Source organism: Moschus berezovskii, chromosome 4 (assembly GCF_049115385.1).
Source record: "Moschus berezovskii isolate FMDL1 chromosome 4, NW_MosBer_1.0, whole genome shotgun sequence".
Lineage (NCBI taxonomy): Eukaryota > Metazoa > Chordata > Mammalia > Artiodactyla > Moschidae > Moschus > Moschus berezovskii.
In genome coordinates, this window is record NC_142463.1 from 87,596,510 (window position 1) to 87,611,070 (window position 14,561).

The window sequence follows — 14,561 nt, forward strand, 5'->3', positions numbered from 1 at the left end:
GACACATCTGAAACTTGGTTACGAAGCATCACCATGCAACTGCGGCCATTACGGTACTGGAAATGCTAGGCTGACTGGCCTCCCTCCAGCCCTCTGTGGCTCCATCACTTACTACCCTCCCTTCTGCTCCCCTCACTCCAGCTACTCTGGCCTCCTGGATGTTCTCCTCCACCCTGGGCCTTTTCCTGTGTTTGCTCTGCCTGGAATGCCCTTCCTGGACAGACATCAGTGTGGCCCAGTCCCGTGCCCCCTTCAGCCCTTTACTCAAGCAGCCCCTTCTCAGCAAGCTGTTCTCTACCTAAAATCACCACCTCAGCCTCAGCCCTGCCTTCTGCACTTACCACCATCTGACATATTACATATTTTACTTACTTTGTTGTCTATCTCCACTAGATAATCTCCATTTAGGAAAGGTATAAAATTCTGTTTAGTGCTGTGACCTCAGTCCCAAAAAGTGTCTGACATACAACAGGCAGTTAACAAAACTCCCCGAAAGCATCAAAGAGCAAGGGAATGTTGATGGAATAAATGCCAAGTGGCCCAGGCCTGGAGCACTTCTGCTTTCACAGCAAACAGTACTGCAGTGGCTATGGCCAGGCATCTGAATATAGGGCTGTGAAGCCCAGTGACAACCAGAGAAGGGACAAATTAGCAGACAAACAAACAACCAAAAAAAAAAAAAAAAACATACACAGAAGGTTGTGAATAGGTGTCTTCAATTGTGGTCAGAGGGCAGCAGCAGGTTCAGACCTAGGCAGCCTGGACCTCAGCGCAGCTCTGTCCTGCAGGGAAGCAGGAGGGCAGACAGCACTGTGCAGGGTGTACTGTCCCAGAGAATGGTCTAAACAAGTTCAGCCTGCTCTGTGCATCTCCCAAGCGGGACACGTGGCAAAGGAGGTGAAGCGGGCGTTGTCAGTCGCTTCCCTCTACACCTAATTATTCCTTGGTGCTCTTCGCAAAACAGAGAAATTCCACGAGAACAAAAGAACCAGGAATATTCTTATTTGGGGATAGGGAAACCACGCCACGATTTTATACAAGGGACCTGATGTAAAGCTCAAAGGACAAAATAGTCAAAATACAATGTCTGTTCATGTGAAACTTACTCTCTGGATGGGGATACAAGACAAACAGGTAAGAAACAAAATGGTGGCATGTTTCTAATAAAGGGTCCCTGAGAGTCAAAGAGGGCTAATGTGTTTTTCCGGGATGCTGGGGAGAATTCAAGTTGGAACACAGAATTTCTTTGCAGTCTTATGCTTTATCTTTTTAAACAAAATTTATAATCTGAATTATATAATTGCTTTAATTACTTACCAGTAAACTTGCTCAACATTCAGAAAACAAAGATCATGGCATCTGGTCCCATCACTTCATGGGAAATAGATGGAAAAACAGTGGAAATAGTGTCAGACTTTATTTTTTGGGGCTCCAAAATCACTGAGGATGCTGATTGCAGCCATGAAATTAAAAGACGCTTACTCCTTGGAAGGAAAGTTATGACCAACCTGGATAGTATATTAAAAAGCAGAGACATTACTTTGCCAACCAAGGTCCATCTAGTCAAGGCTATGGTTTTCCCCGTGGTCATGTATGGATGTGAGAGTTGGACTGTGAAGAAAGCTGATCGCCGAAGAATTGATGCTTTTGAACTGTGGTGCTGGAGAAGACTCTTGAGAATCCCTTGGACTGCAAGGAGATCCAACCAGTCCATTCTAAAGGAGATCAATCCTGGGTGTTCATTGGAAGGACTGATGCTAAAGCTGAAACTCCAATACTTTGGCCACCTCATGCGATAAGTTGACTCACTGGAAAAGACTCTGATGCTGGGAAGGATTGGGGGCGGGAGGAGAAGGGGACAACAGAGAATGAGTTGGCTGACTGGCATCACCGACTCGATGGACATGAGTTTGAGTGAACTCTGGGAGTTGGTGATGGACAGGGAGGCCTGGCGTGCTGCGATTCATGGGGTCACAAAGAGTCGGACACGATTGAGCGAGTGAACTGAACTGAACTGAAACTTACTTGGGGGCTTCCCTGGTGGTTCAGACAATAAAGAATCTGCCTGCAATGCAGGAGACCTGGGTTCAATCCCTGGGTCGGGAAGACCCTCTGGAGAAAGGAATGGCTACCCACTCCAGTATTCTTGACTGGAGAAATCCATGGACAGAGGAGCCTGGTTGGCTACACTCCATGGGGTTGCAAAGAGCTGGACACAACCGAGCAACTAACACACACACAAACACGAAGTGAAGTGAAGTGAAGTCACTCAGTTGTGTCCGACTCTTTACGACCCCATGGCCTAGAGCCCACCAGGCTTCTCAGTCCATGGGATTTTCCAGGCAAGAGTACTGGAGTGGGTTGCCATTTCCTTCTCCAGGGGATCTTCCCGACCCAGGGATCGAACCCTGGTCTCCCACATTGTAGGCAGATGCTTTACCCTCTGAGCCACCAGGGAAGCCCCGCACAAACATACTTAGCTTTTGTTTCCCACAACTTGAAGACAAATAGATACTCCACCAAATGTACTAAGAAGACTGTGACTTCAGATTCTCCTTGGCACTGTGACCCCCAGGTAGGTAAGTGTTAGTTGTTTAGTCGTACCAGACTGTTTGTGACACCATGGACTATAGCCCGCCAGGCTCCTCTGTCCATGGAATTCTCCAGGCAAGAATACTGGAGTGGGTAGCCATTCCCTTCTCTAGGGAGCTTTCTGACCTACTTATCAAACCCAGCTGTCCTGCATTGCAGGAAGATTCTTTTACCATCTGAGCCACCAGGGAAGCCTGTGACCCCCAGGGGTATCACCCTTATTGGTAAATGTGGAATTTGGACATCACAAAAGAACATCATCTTATACCAAAATGTATGAAAGATTTAACAATTGTTGCGGCTGTTCAGAAAAGGCCAAATATTTGGAAAGACTATAATGAGTCTTACCCAATAATACTATAAGCATTATTCAAACTGCTGCCAGTGATATGAACTGTTTATAAACAGTTTATAACTGATATAAACAGTGATTTTTTTTTACCTCAGTTACACTATTTTTTTTAAATGAGGAAATAAGACATTTCAAAAACAAACATATATGTATTTTTAATTATCAATGTAAAGCAAATACACAGTAATGCCAGAAACAAACTATTCTTGACTCTGGGCTCTTTTCAAAAAATACAAGATTGTTTCAAAAGATACAAGATACACAGATAAATCACATTCATACCTTACAAATGTTAAATAGAAAACAATTTAAATTCATAATGAACAATGAATTTTTTCAGTAGCCTGAAATTTTACTCATCCCATAATCTTATGAGTGAAAAAAAGAGCTGATCTAGTACCTTAATATTGTCATTTATGCATTACTCAAAAGTACAAACACCCTGAAGACAGAGTTTCACACTTACCATATGTATTATAAAAACATTGAGATATTTATCAGGCATAACAAATATAATGACAACTATATGTTAGGATACGCCTCACAAACACAAGTTCAACATTTCTCTTTGGTTTAGAAAGCGTGAGAGGTAGGTTCAAATAAAGTAAATGCCTATTATGTCACCAGATTTTCATTAAAATGTTGGCAATTTATGACAGAAATTACTAGAAATCAAACTTGAGTTTAAGAATTACACTGAAAAGTGATAAGAATAATTTCAACTACTAAACAGTTATCTAAGTCCTAATCACACAAATCAGAAAAGACAGTTGATTATAAAAATGGCTTCAGTAAAATAAAATCATGCTCTTGCTTCATTTTAAGTTTTCTAAATCAAAACATGTTCCTAAAACTGGGGACAAGAGAAAATATGAATGTACTTGTTTGTAAACTGGGCCTTCCATCTCATTATAGGCACCAAATATGCAGAATTAATATATACTATTTTTAATACATAGTATTCTGCTAGGTTTGCACTGCCCAAGTTGAGAATTGCAGGGTCAAATAAACGGTGAGGACGTAATAAGAATGCCATTCACCCATGATCAACCTACTTCACTTAATTAAGAAATTTCAGATAACAGGGAATGGCTTCCAGAAGCCTTCTTGGTGAAAACAGGAGTTTGATTAAGTAGGAGACAAAGGACAAAGAGAAGAGAGGTGCTCTTTAGAGACTGATATAAGTAAAGGGGTTTTGTTTCCTGATGTTTCCAAAACAATGGTAACAAACAGAATCTCTCAATTAAGTTGCCTTGCGTGGACAATTTACCAGGGATATGCTAATAATCAGTGGGTTGTCCTGAATACCAAACAATAGGACAAGCAAAACGGAGACGTGATCACTGAAATAAATATTATTTTATCACTCCTCCTTACACAAAAATTATATGTGGACTAGGGTATTCACATGCCTTGAAATTCTGCCATTTAACGTTCATTCTTATTCTGCTTAAAGAAAGAATATAAACTCTATACCTATTTGGCTGCTTAAGGTATGTTTTCATGCAATGATTCTCCATTAATGATCCTACAAGGAAATTTTAAGAAATTCAAAATATATGAACAATTTAAGTTTCCAAGTTTTCTGATCATTTTGTTTTTAAGAAAATTATATTTAAGTATATAGGAACTAGCATAAACTTGAACCAACCAAAATAAAGATTAAAGATTTATAATTCTAGCACACAAAGCAAATTTAGTTCAAGGAAGTACATTTCTTGAGATTTAGGATTCTGGGCAGATTGTAGAAAGAATAAGAAAAGATAAACTATAATTTTCTGGCCTTCTCAAAATTGTATGAGCTTATCAAAACTATGATTTTTTTAGACATTTCTGAATATACAAAATTGAGTCCAAATGTCTGAAATTATCATTGATATGCTCTTCTTCCTTTTCGTGAAAAAGAAAATAAAGCTTCTTTTTGCCATAAATTTGTTTCAATTCTAGGAGAAAATGTCACTCTGGAGACAGTTGAAAGTTTCAGTAATCATGCTAAAGCAAAAAATTCAACATGTCATTTCTGAGTTACTCCTAAAGTTTGTTTCATATTTTCATAAACCACATAACTGATGCCTACAGCAGGGAGCACCTTCATAAAGTTTGGGGTGATGCCTCTGTAAAGTCCTGGTAGTCCTTCTTTATAAATTATTCGTCGAAAGAGCCCAACCATGTTCAGTTGTGGGCTTCCTTCTATCATGGCTAGAAAATTTAAAAAAAAGAAAAGAAATCAGGCTAATTTAATATTCACACATTTTATTATGACTATATACCATTACGATTCATAACGATACTCTAGAATAAACAGATAAAATTTATTCCAAGGGTCCTCAAAAAGTGCCCCTTTATATAATTCTCCCTGGATAGGACCTAAGAGTGAGAGATCTGGTAAGAATAACAATGGTACTATCACTTTGTGTTAGATGTTGGGTTAATTACTTGATATACCAATCCTCCAAGGTAAGAGTTATTATATCCACTTAGTAAGTAAGGAATCTTAGAAAGATAGAGAAACTGTCTTAACACACTTAGCCAGCAAGTGGGAGAGCTGACAGCTGATAGTCTTTCTTCTCTGTAAATGGAATGAAAACTGTGCAGTGTTGTAAGAATCAATAACAACTATGTAAATCAGCTGGCATTTGTCAAATTCTCAGTAAATGGTGGCTAGAGTTTTTATTATTATGAGACCTAAAACTTTTGAACTGTGATTCCTCCCCACTGTGACACTGTCTCCTTGACTTTGATTACACCATGCCTCCTGGATCTCCTGTCATCTCACTAATTGTTCTCTTTGTTCATGATTTGCTGACTAGAATCCGCCTGCTAATGCAGGAGATGCAGGTTTGATCCTGGGTTGGGAAGATTACCCCGGAGAAGGAAATAGCAACCCATTCCAGTATTCTTGCCTAGAGAATCCCACGGACAGAGCGGTCTGGAGGACTACAGTCCATGGAGTCACAAAGAATCAGACACAGCCGAGCACACACGCATGAATGCATTGCATTGCTATATTAAATAGCATGCATTCTGTGCCTCTCTTTATGTTTTATCCCTGGCCTATCTCGTCCACTATCATTTCTTTAAACAGTACACCCTGAACATCTGCACCTCTATCCGCAACCTCTCTTCTAAGTACCAACCACACCTCCCCCAACCAAGCAATCATCAATTAACCAACACTTTCAATGCAGATGATTTGTAAATACAATGCAGAGTGGACTGCATGGCACAGTCCCATTTTACTTTTTGGAACTTTCTGGAGTTTGGGAGTTTTTTCCATGAGTGTTTTCAATTCACAGTAGGTTGAATCCTCAGATGCAGAGCCCACGAATGGGGACAGCCAACTATACTCTTAAAACATGCATTCTCAACATAAGCAAGAAAATCTTACTCTATTTGTGCAGGAACCACAGATACACATACAGTATATGCATAGTGTATCTATGCTATTAAGATTTCATGAAAAAGAACTGATTTAGAAAAGAATTTCTAAAAAGCTTCCTTAGGGAGGCAATAACGTAAAAAAATGGTTAAGAAATATTATCTTAAAATCACACCACTGTCTCAGTGGAACTTGAGAGTTCCAGAAGCACGTTACTGATGCCATACTTTTATCAGTGTCCTGCTTTCATTCAATACTCACCTTGAGCCTGCATGCGTGTTCTCACCAAAGCCAAGGGGTAGCTGGCCAGCTGACCACAGGTACTAGATAAGGCACCACAGCCCAGCAACACCATGACTCCAGGGTTCACAGAGTCTTTGGCAAAATTATCTAGCCAATGAGACTTTAGGAGCTGCCAGAGAAACAGAAAAGAAAAATAATAAACAGCTACTTAACAACTGCTTGCACTCAACAGGGACATTCCCACGGCAGCTCTCATCCTGATAGGATCAACAGGCTACACTTCTGCAACGCTGGGCAACCCGTTCCCAGGAGCAGCAGCCACTGCAAAGGCAACAGCTCTGTAGAGAAGCAGGGAAGCCACCAGGGATTCAAAACACCAACAACTTGCACTGGGTGCTCCCTTCCTTTTAAGTAAATGTGAGGATCAATCGCACACCAATGTAGGATCTAAACAACATTTCCTATAGTATCAATGAAAATAACATAATACTATGAAGTTCATCTGATTTTTTACTTTACACATATGTTATTTCATTCCGTTCTTCTACAAAAGCTCTACAAAAGGTGGAGCTATTCTTCTGATTTTAGAAATGAGACTCAGTGGAGTTTTTTTTAAACAAGTGTGTAGAATCAAGTGTACTGATCCCCAGGCCACTCTTTTTCCCTGTTATCCTGGGTCCCTGTATTTCCATGAGCAGGCCATAATTGAGAGAAATCATATAAAATATATATGCTAATTTACTTTTTAAATAAAAATATCTTAAGTATTAAAATATATGCTAATATATGGGGGAAATTATATACTACTTTAAATATTTTAATGGAAAATTTAATTGCATACTTGGACCTTACAATTATATAACACAAATAGCTTTATATATTTGGAAGCAAAAATTACATTTAAGTGTTTATTTAATATTCAATTAGTACTGTAATATATGACAATAAATAGAGTAATGAAGGCTAAAGACAATTATGTCTGAACTGCAGAAATAAGAGAAGTGATTGACTAGAAACTAATCAACTGTTTACACTGTGAAGACCAGAACAGGAGGAAAAAAGAGAGGAAAACATACTCTTGAAACAATTAAAGTTCTATAAAACATATATGATCTTGCAAGTCCTCTCTGTTTATTCCATAATCCATTTTCTTCTCATGCTAAGGGCCATTATCATTCCCTATCTCTCAGGTCTCACTAGATTTTTAAAAATTTTTACTTATTTATTTTTCTTTTTTCTGTCTCTCCTTCTTCCTTAGCTCTGTACCCCTCAAAATTTTATCACCTTATGAAGATTCTCTGTCAACATCAGGGTCATAACAGGGTCCTGATTCAATAGTACTAGTATCTTTATAAGAAGAAAACACCAGAGAATTCATTCACTCACTCTGTCTCCCTCTGGGAACATAGCAAGAAGACAGCAGTCTGCAAGGCAGTAAGACAGCCTACCCACAAACCAAATCAGCCAGAACCTTGATCTTGGATTTCTAGCCTCCAGAACTGTGAAAAAGTAATTTCTATTGTTTAACCCACCCAGTCTCTGGGGGGTTTTTGTTTTGTTTTTTGGTTTTTCTGTTTGATTTTTTTTTTTTTTTTTTGGCCATCCCGTACAGCTTGCGAGATCTTAGTTCCCCAATCAGGGATTGAACCTGGGGCCCTGGGCAGTGAGAGCGCACAGTCCCAACCACCGGACCACCTCAGAATTCTTGGTATCTAGTATTTTGTTATGGCAGTCCAAACAAACTAGCACACTACCCAAAGCAACCTACATATACAATGCAATCACTATTCAAATTTCAATCATAGCGTTTGAAGAAATAATAAAGAAAAATTCTAAAACTCAAATGGAATCTCAAGGGACCTCAGCTGGCCAAAATAACCTTGAAAAAGAACGAAGTTGGAGGCCTCACATTTCCTGATTTCAATATATACTACAAAGCAATAGTAATCAAAATAGTGCCATGCTGGCATAAAGACAGATACATAGATCAACAGAACAAAATAGAGAGCCCAGAAATAACTTCTCTACATTAGGCAAAGGAAAGTCTCTTCTCAAATGGAAAAACTGGATATCCACAAGCAGAAAAATAAAGTTATCTTACAGCATACACAAAAAACTAACTCAAAATAAATTAAAGGTCTAAACATAAGACCTAATAGTATACAATTCCTAAGAGAAAACTCAGGGTAATAAAACCTTTAGGACATTGGATTTGGCAACAATTTCTTGGATGTGATACTAAAAGCACAGGCAACAAAAGCAAAAATAGACAAATGGATTTCATCAACTTAAAAACTTCTGCACAGCAAAGGAAATGAGAGAGAAAAAAAAGGCAACCTATGGAATGGGACCATATATCTGATAAGTAGTTAATATCCAAAATATATAAAGAACTTCCACAACTAAGCAACAATTTTAAAAACCTAATTAAAAACTGGGCAAAAGACTTGAATAGACATTTCTCCAAAAAAATAAATAGATGGACAACAAACATATTAAAAGATCCTCAACATCACTCATCATCAGAGAAATGCAGATGAAAAGCACAATGAGATATTATTTCACAACTGTTGGGATGGATACTATCAAAAAACCAGAAACTTACAAATATTAGTGAGGATATAGAAAAGTATACTGTTAGTGGGAATGAAAAAGGGTGCAGTGGTCACAGGACTGGAAAAGGTCAGCTTTCATTCCAACACCAAAGAAAGGCAATGCCAAAGAATGCTCAAACTACTGCACAATTGCACTCATCTCACATGCTAGCAAAGTAATGCTCAAAATACTCCAAGCTAGGCTTCAACAGTACATGAACCAAGAACATCCCAATGTACAAGCTGGATTTAGAAAAGGCAGAGGAACCAGAGATCAAATTGCCAACATCCACTGGATCATAGAAAAAGCTAGATAATTCAAAAAAAACATCTATTTCTGCTTCATTGACTACGGTAATGCCTTTGACTGTGTGAATCACAACAAACTGTGGAAAATTCTTCAAGAGACGGGGATATCAGACTACTTTAACTGCCTCCTAAGAAATCTATATGCAGGTCAAGAAGCAACAGTGAGAACTGGACATGGAACAACAGACTGGTTCCAAATTGGGAAAGCAGTACATCAAGGCTGTATATTGTCAACCTGCTTATTTAACTTATATGCAGAGTGCATCATGTGAACTGCTAGGTTCGATGAAGCACAAGCTGGAATCAAGATTGCTGGGAGAAATAGCAATAACCTCAGATATGCAGATGATACCACCCTTATGGATGCAAGCGAAGAGGAACTAAAAAGCCTCTCCATGAAGGGGAAAGAGGAGAGTGAAAAAGCTGGCTTAAAACTCAACATTCAAAAAACTAAGATCATGGTATCTGGTCCCATCATTTCATGGCAAATAGATGGGGAAACAATGGAAACAGTGACAGACTTTATTTTCTTGGGCTCCAAAATCACTGAAGATGGTGACTGCAGCCATGAAATTAAAAGATGCTTGCTCCTTGGAAGAAAAGCTTTGACCAACCTAGACAGCATATTGAAAAGAAGAGACATTACTTTGCCAACAAAGGTCCATCTAGTCAAAGCTATGGTTTTTCCAGTAGTCACGTATGGATGTGAGAGTTGGACCACTAAGAAAGCTGAGCGTGAAAGAAGTGATGCTTTTGAACTGTGGTATTTTGAACTCTTGAGAGTCCCTTGGACTGCAAGGAGATCCAATCAGTCAATTTTAGGAAATCAGTCCTGAATATTCACTGGAAGGACTGATGCTGAAGTTGAAACTCCAATACTTTGTCCACCTGATGCGAAGAACTGACTCATTTGAAAAGACCCTTATTCTGAGAAAGATTGAAGGTAGGAGAAGGGGATAACAAAGGATGATATTGTTGGATGGCATCACTGACTCCATGGAAATGAGTTTGAGCAAGCTCCAGGAGTTGCTGATGGATAGGGAAGCCTGGTGTGCTGCAGTTCATGGGGTCCCAAAGAGTCAGACACGACTGAGTGACTGAACTGACAAAAAGCTTAAAATGGAATTAATATATGACCCAGCAATTCTACTGGTAGATATACACCCAAACAAACTGAAATCAGGGACTTGAAGAGATATTTGTATCCCTTTTTCTCAAAAGGTGAAATTATCTTTGAAATTAATTCAACCCCTCAACAATGGATGGCATTCCAAGTTCCTCAACTTGTCAGAAGTTTTTGCCCTTAAGACAAGCTTGGAAGGTAAAAGAAACTTGAAACTCAAAGAAGTCCCTGAGAGCCTTGGTAAAATCCACAACCCACATTAGGCAGATTCATCTGAGTCCCACAATTCAAATTCAAATAGACCATGGTAAGCCTGTTCCTAACCTCAAACAATGTCCTTTAAATCCTGAGGCCTTAGCAAGAATTCAGCCAATCATACAGGAATATAAGACACAAGACCTCATAGTTCCCTGCACTTGTCTCTGTAATATACCTATTCTCCCTATTAAGAAACCCCACAAAGGAGAATGGAGATTTGCTCAAAACTTGAGAGCTATTCATAACCTTGTCATTAACTGCTATCCAGTTTCCCTTGACCTTCATGCTCTTTTGATGGCAATTCCTACAGAGAGTAGGTTTTCACCATAATTGATCTCTGTAGCACCTTTTTCAGCATCTCTGTGGATTGTGAAAGTCAAATGTTATGTGCTTTCATGTGGGAAGGACAATACACCTGGACATGTCAGAAGTGTAGACTGAAAGCCCTACTTTTTACAGATCCTAAAAGCAGATTTAGCATCTGTCATTTTTCCATAAGTGCCCACCCTTTGCAATATGTTGATGACCTTCTTCTCTTCTTCTCTTCCAAGGAAGCAAGTGAGCAAGTCAGCATCATCTCCTCAAGCTGTTAGCAACTGAAGGTCATGAAGGTCTCCAAAGAGAAATTACAACTTGTTCAAACACAGGTCAAATACCTAGGACACCTGATCTCAGATTAAAGATTCCTTTCAGACCCTACTAGGATTCAAAGTGTCTTAAATTTCCCACAGCCACAGACCAAAAGACAACTTGAAAACATCTGGAGGGGGCGGTCCTAAGATTGCGGAGGAATAGGATAGAGAGACCACTTTCTCCTCCACAAAGTCATCAAAAGATCACTTGAACACTGAGAAAATTCCACAAAAAAAACTTCTGAATGCTGGCGGAGGACACCAGGTATCCAGAAAGGCAGCCCATTCTCTTCGAAAGGTGGTAGGACAAAATATAAAAGATAAAGTGAAACTGAAGTCGCTCAGTCGTGTCCGACTCTTTGTGACCCCATGGACACCAGGCTCCACTGTCCATGGGATTGTCTAGGCAAGAGTATTGGAGTGGGTTGCCATTTCCTTCTCCAGGGAATCTTCCCAACCCAAGGATCAAACCCAGGTCTCCCGCATTGTAGACAGATGCTTTACCGTCTGAGTCACCAGGGAAGTCCATAAAAGATAAAAAGAGACAAAAGAGTTAGGGACAGAGACCTGACCAGGGGAGGGAGATGTGAAGAAGGAGAAGTTTCCAAACAACAGGAAACCCTCTCACTTGCAGGTCTGTGAGGAGTCTTGGAATCTCAGAGGGCAACACACCCAGGAGGGAAAAACAAAAAACCCACAGATTACAAGCCTAACTGCAACTACCAGCAGAGAAGTAGCTCAGACACTCGCAGCCACCAGCAGCAAGCAGGGGCTGAACAGGGAGGTGCGGGCTGCATTGCACCCGCAATGGTAAGGACCGGGCCTGAATGCCCTGAGGACAATCTGAGGGAGCTAACATGAGAGAGCAACCTAAACTGTGGGAGCCGGAGAGAGAGAACTTTCCCGCGAGAAGCTCTAACCTAAGGCACTGCCCGGCTGGCTCACAGAACCAAGGACTGAGTGAACACCGGAGGAGAGCCAGCCAGGTGCGGACCAGCCCATCCCGCGCCAGAGGCAGAGAGGCAGGCGGTCGACACCCAGAGCCAGAGGCAAAGGGAAATCTCAGCCCCAGGACGGCACCCTCTACCAAACTGTGGGCGGGCTTCCGGTTGCTAACCAAGTCTTCCTGGGATCCTGGATGGTTGACATCTGCCAGGAGGGCCGCAGCCAGAGATCAGCTCCCCAGAGGAGACACACGGCACACCTGAGATGACGCTCCCACTGCACACGCAAGAAATCAAGTGACTGGGACCGGGGAGGTGATAAGGCACACCCCTCACCTGGGGAGAGTGTGTTCGCCAAGCACCTGGAAGCCTGAGCTGGTTGGACCTGGGAAGGGCACAAAACTCAGGCCCAATCAAGTCTGTGTCTTTGTGGAGTACCCGAGAACCTGAACCTGAGCAGCTTAGACCTGGGAAGTGCACGCAACCCAGCACATGCTTTAGACAGTTCCCCTGCAGAGCAACCTGGGGCTTGAACAGTGTAGACTGGGAAAGCACACATACCATGAGCAGGGACAAATCCAGGGTGACCCAGACACTGCGAGCACTCCCCACACATGCCAGTGATATTTGCTTGCAGTATTCCTCCCTCCCCACAGCACGACTGAACTAGTGAGCCTAAATAAGTGAACACCTTCGCTACCTTGTGTCAGAGTGGAAATTAGACACTGTAGAGACTTGCAAACAGAGGAAGGCAAAATAAACAAAGAAGAGGGAACTGCTTTGAAAGTGACAGGTGCAACAGATTAAAACCCTGTAGTTAAAACCGACTACATTGGAAAGGGCCTATAGACCTTGAGAAGAAGTATAACCTGGAACAAGGAACTATCTGAAATGGAACTGACCCCCCACACAGCCTTCAACAGCTCCAGAGAAATTCCTAGATATATTTTATTATTATCATTAAAAAAAATTTTTTTAATTTTTAAGATCTTTATTACTTCTTTAATTTTCACTTTTATAACCTATTACCTTGCAAAAAAAAAGACCCTATTTTTAAAGCAAATTTCATATTTTTTATATAATTTTTGTGATTTTGCTTTGTTTTTTTAGTATTGTATTTTTGAGAGTCTAACCTCTAGATGTTTAACCTTCGCTTTTTGGTATTGGTTATCAATTTTGTACCTTTAAGAATAAAATCTTCAGTACCCATTTTTACTTGCTGCTGCTGCTGCTAAGTCACTTCAGTCGTGTCTGACTCTGTGCGACCCCATAGATGGCAGCCCACCAGGCTCCCTCGTCCCTGGGATTCTCCAGGCAAGAACACTGGAGTGGCTTGCCATTGCCTTCTCCGACCCATTTTTACTTAGGACTGTGATTACTGGCTTGATTGCCCTCTCCGCCTTTTGAGAGAATTCAGCACAACCAAACCAGCTCTTCAACAAATGCTAAAAGATCCTCTCTAGACAGGAAATACAGAAAAGGTGTATAAAATCAAACCCAAAACAACAAAGTAAATGGCAATGGGATCATACTTATCAATAATTACCTTAAATGTAAATGGGTGAATGCTCCAACCAAAAGGCAAAGACTGGCTGAATGGATACAAAACAAGACCCCTCTATATGCTGTCTACAAGAGACCCGCCTCAAAACAAGGGACACATACAAAACTAAGATCATGGCATCTGGTCCTATCCCTTCATGGGAAATAGATGGGGCAACAGTGGAAACAGTGTCAGACTTTATTTTTCTGGGCTCCAAAATCACTGCAGATGGTGATTGCAGCCATGAAATTAAAAGACGCTTACTCCTTGGAAGGGAAGTTATGACCAACCTAGACAGCATATTAAAAAGCAGAGACATTACTTTGCCAACAAAGGTCCGCCAATCAAGGCTATGGTTTTTCCAGTGGTCATGTATGGATGTGAGAGTTGGACTATGAAGAAAGCTGAACACCAAAGAATTGATGCTTTTGAACTGTGGTGTTGGAGAAGACTCTTGAGAGCCCGGTGGACTGCAAGGAGATCCAACCAGCCATTCTAAAGATCAGTCCTGGGTGTTCACTGGAAGGACTGATGCTAAAGCTGAAACTCCAATACTTTGGCCACCTCATGCGACGAGTTGACCCACTGGAAA

At 40.8% G+C, this 14,561-nt stretch overlaps 1 protein-coding gene across 1 annotated transcript in view; it reads right to left on the minus strand.

Moving 5' to 3' along the window:
* Window positions 1-3,073: 3,073 nt before the first annotated feature.
* The window catches only part of SLC25A24 (solute carrier family 25 member 24), a 64,437-nt gene continuing 52,949 nt past the window's right edge, over window positions 3,074-14,561 (minus strand). Inside the window, exons 9-10 of the mRNA XM_055402321.2 lie at window positions 6,585-6,735; window positions 3,074-5,143 (exon numbers count right to left, since the gene is read on the minus strand). Of these exons, the coding sequence (XP_055258296.1) occupies window positions 4,959-5,143; window positions 6,585-6,735 (336 nt within the window). The 3' untranslated portion in view covers window positions 3,074-4,958. The remainder of the gene's footprint in view (window positions 5,144-6,584; window positions 6,736-14,561) is intronic.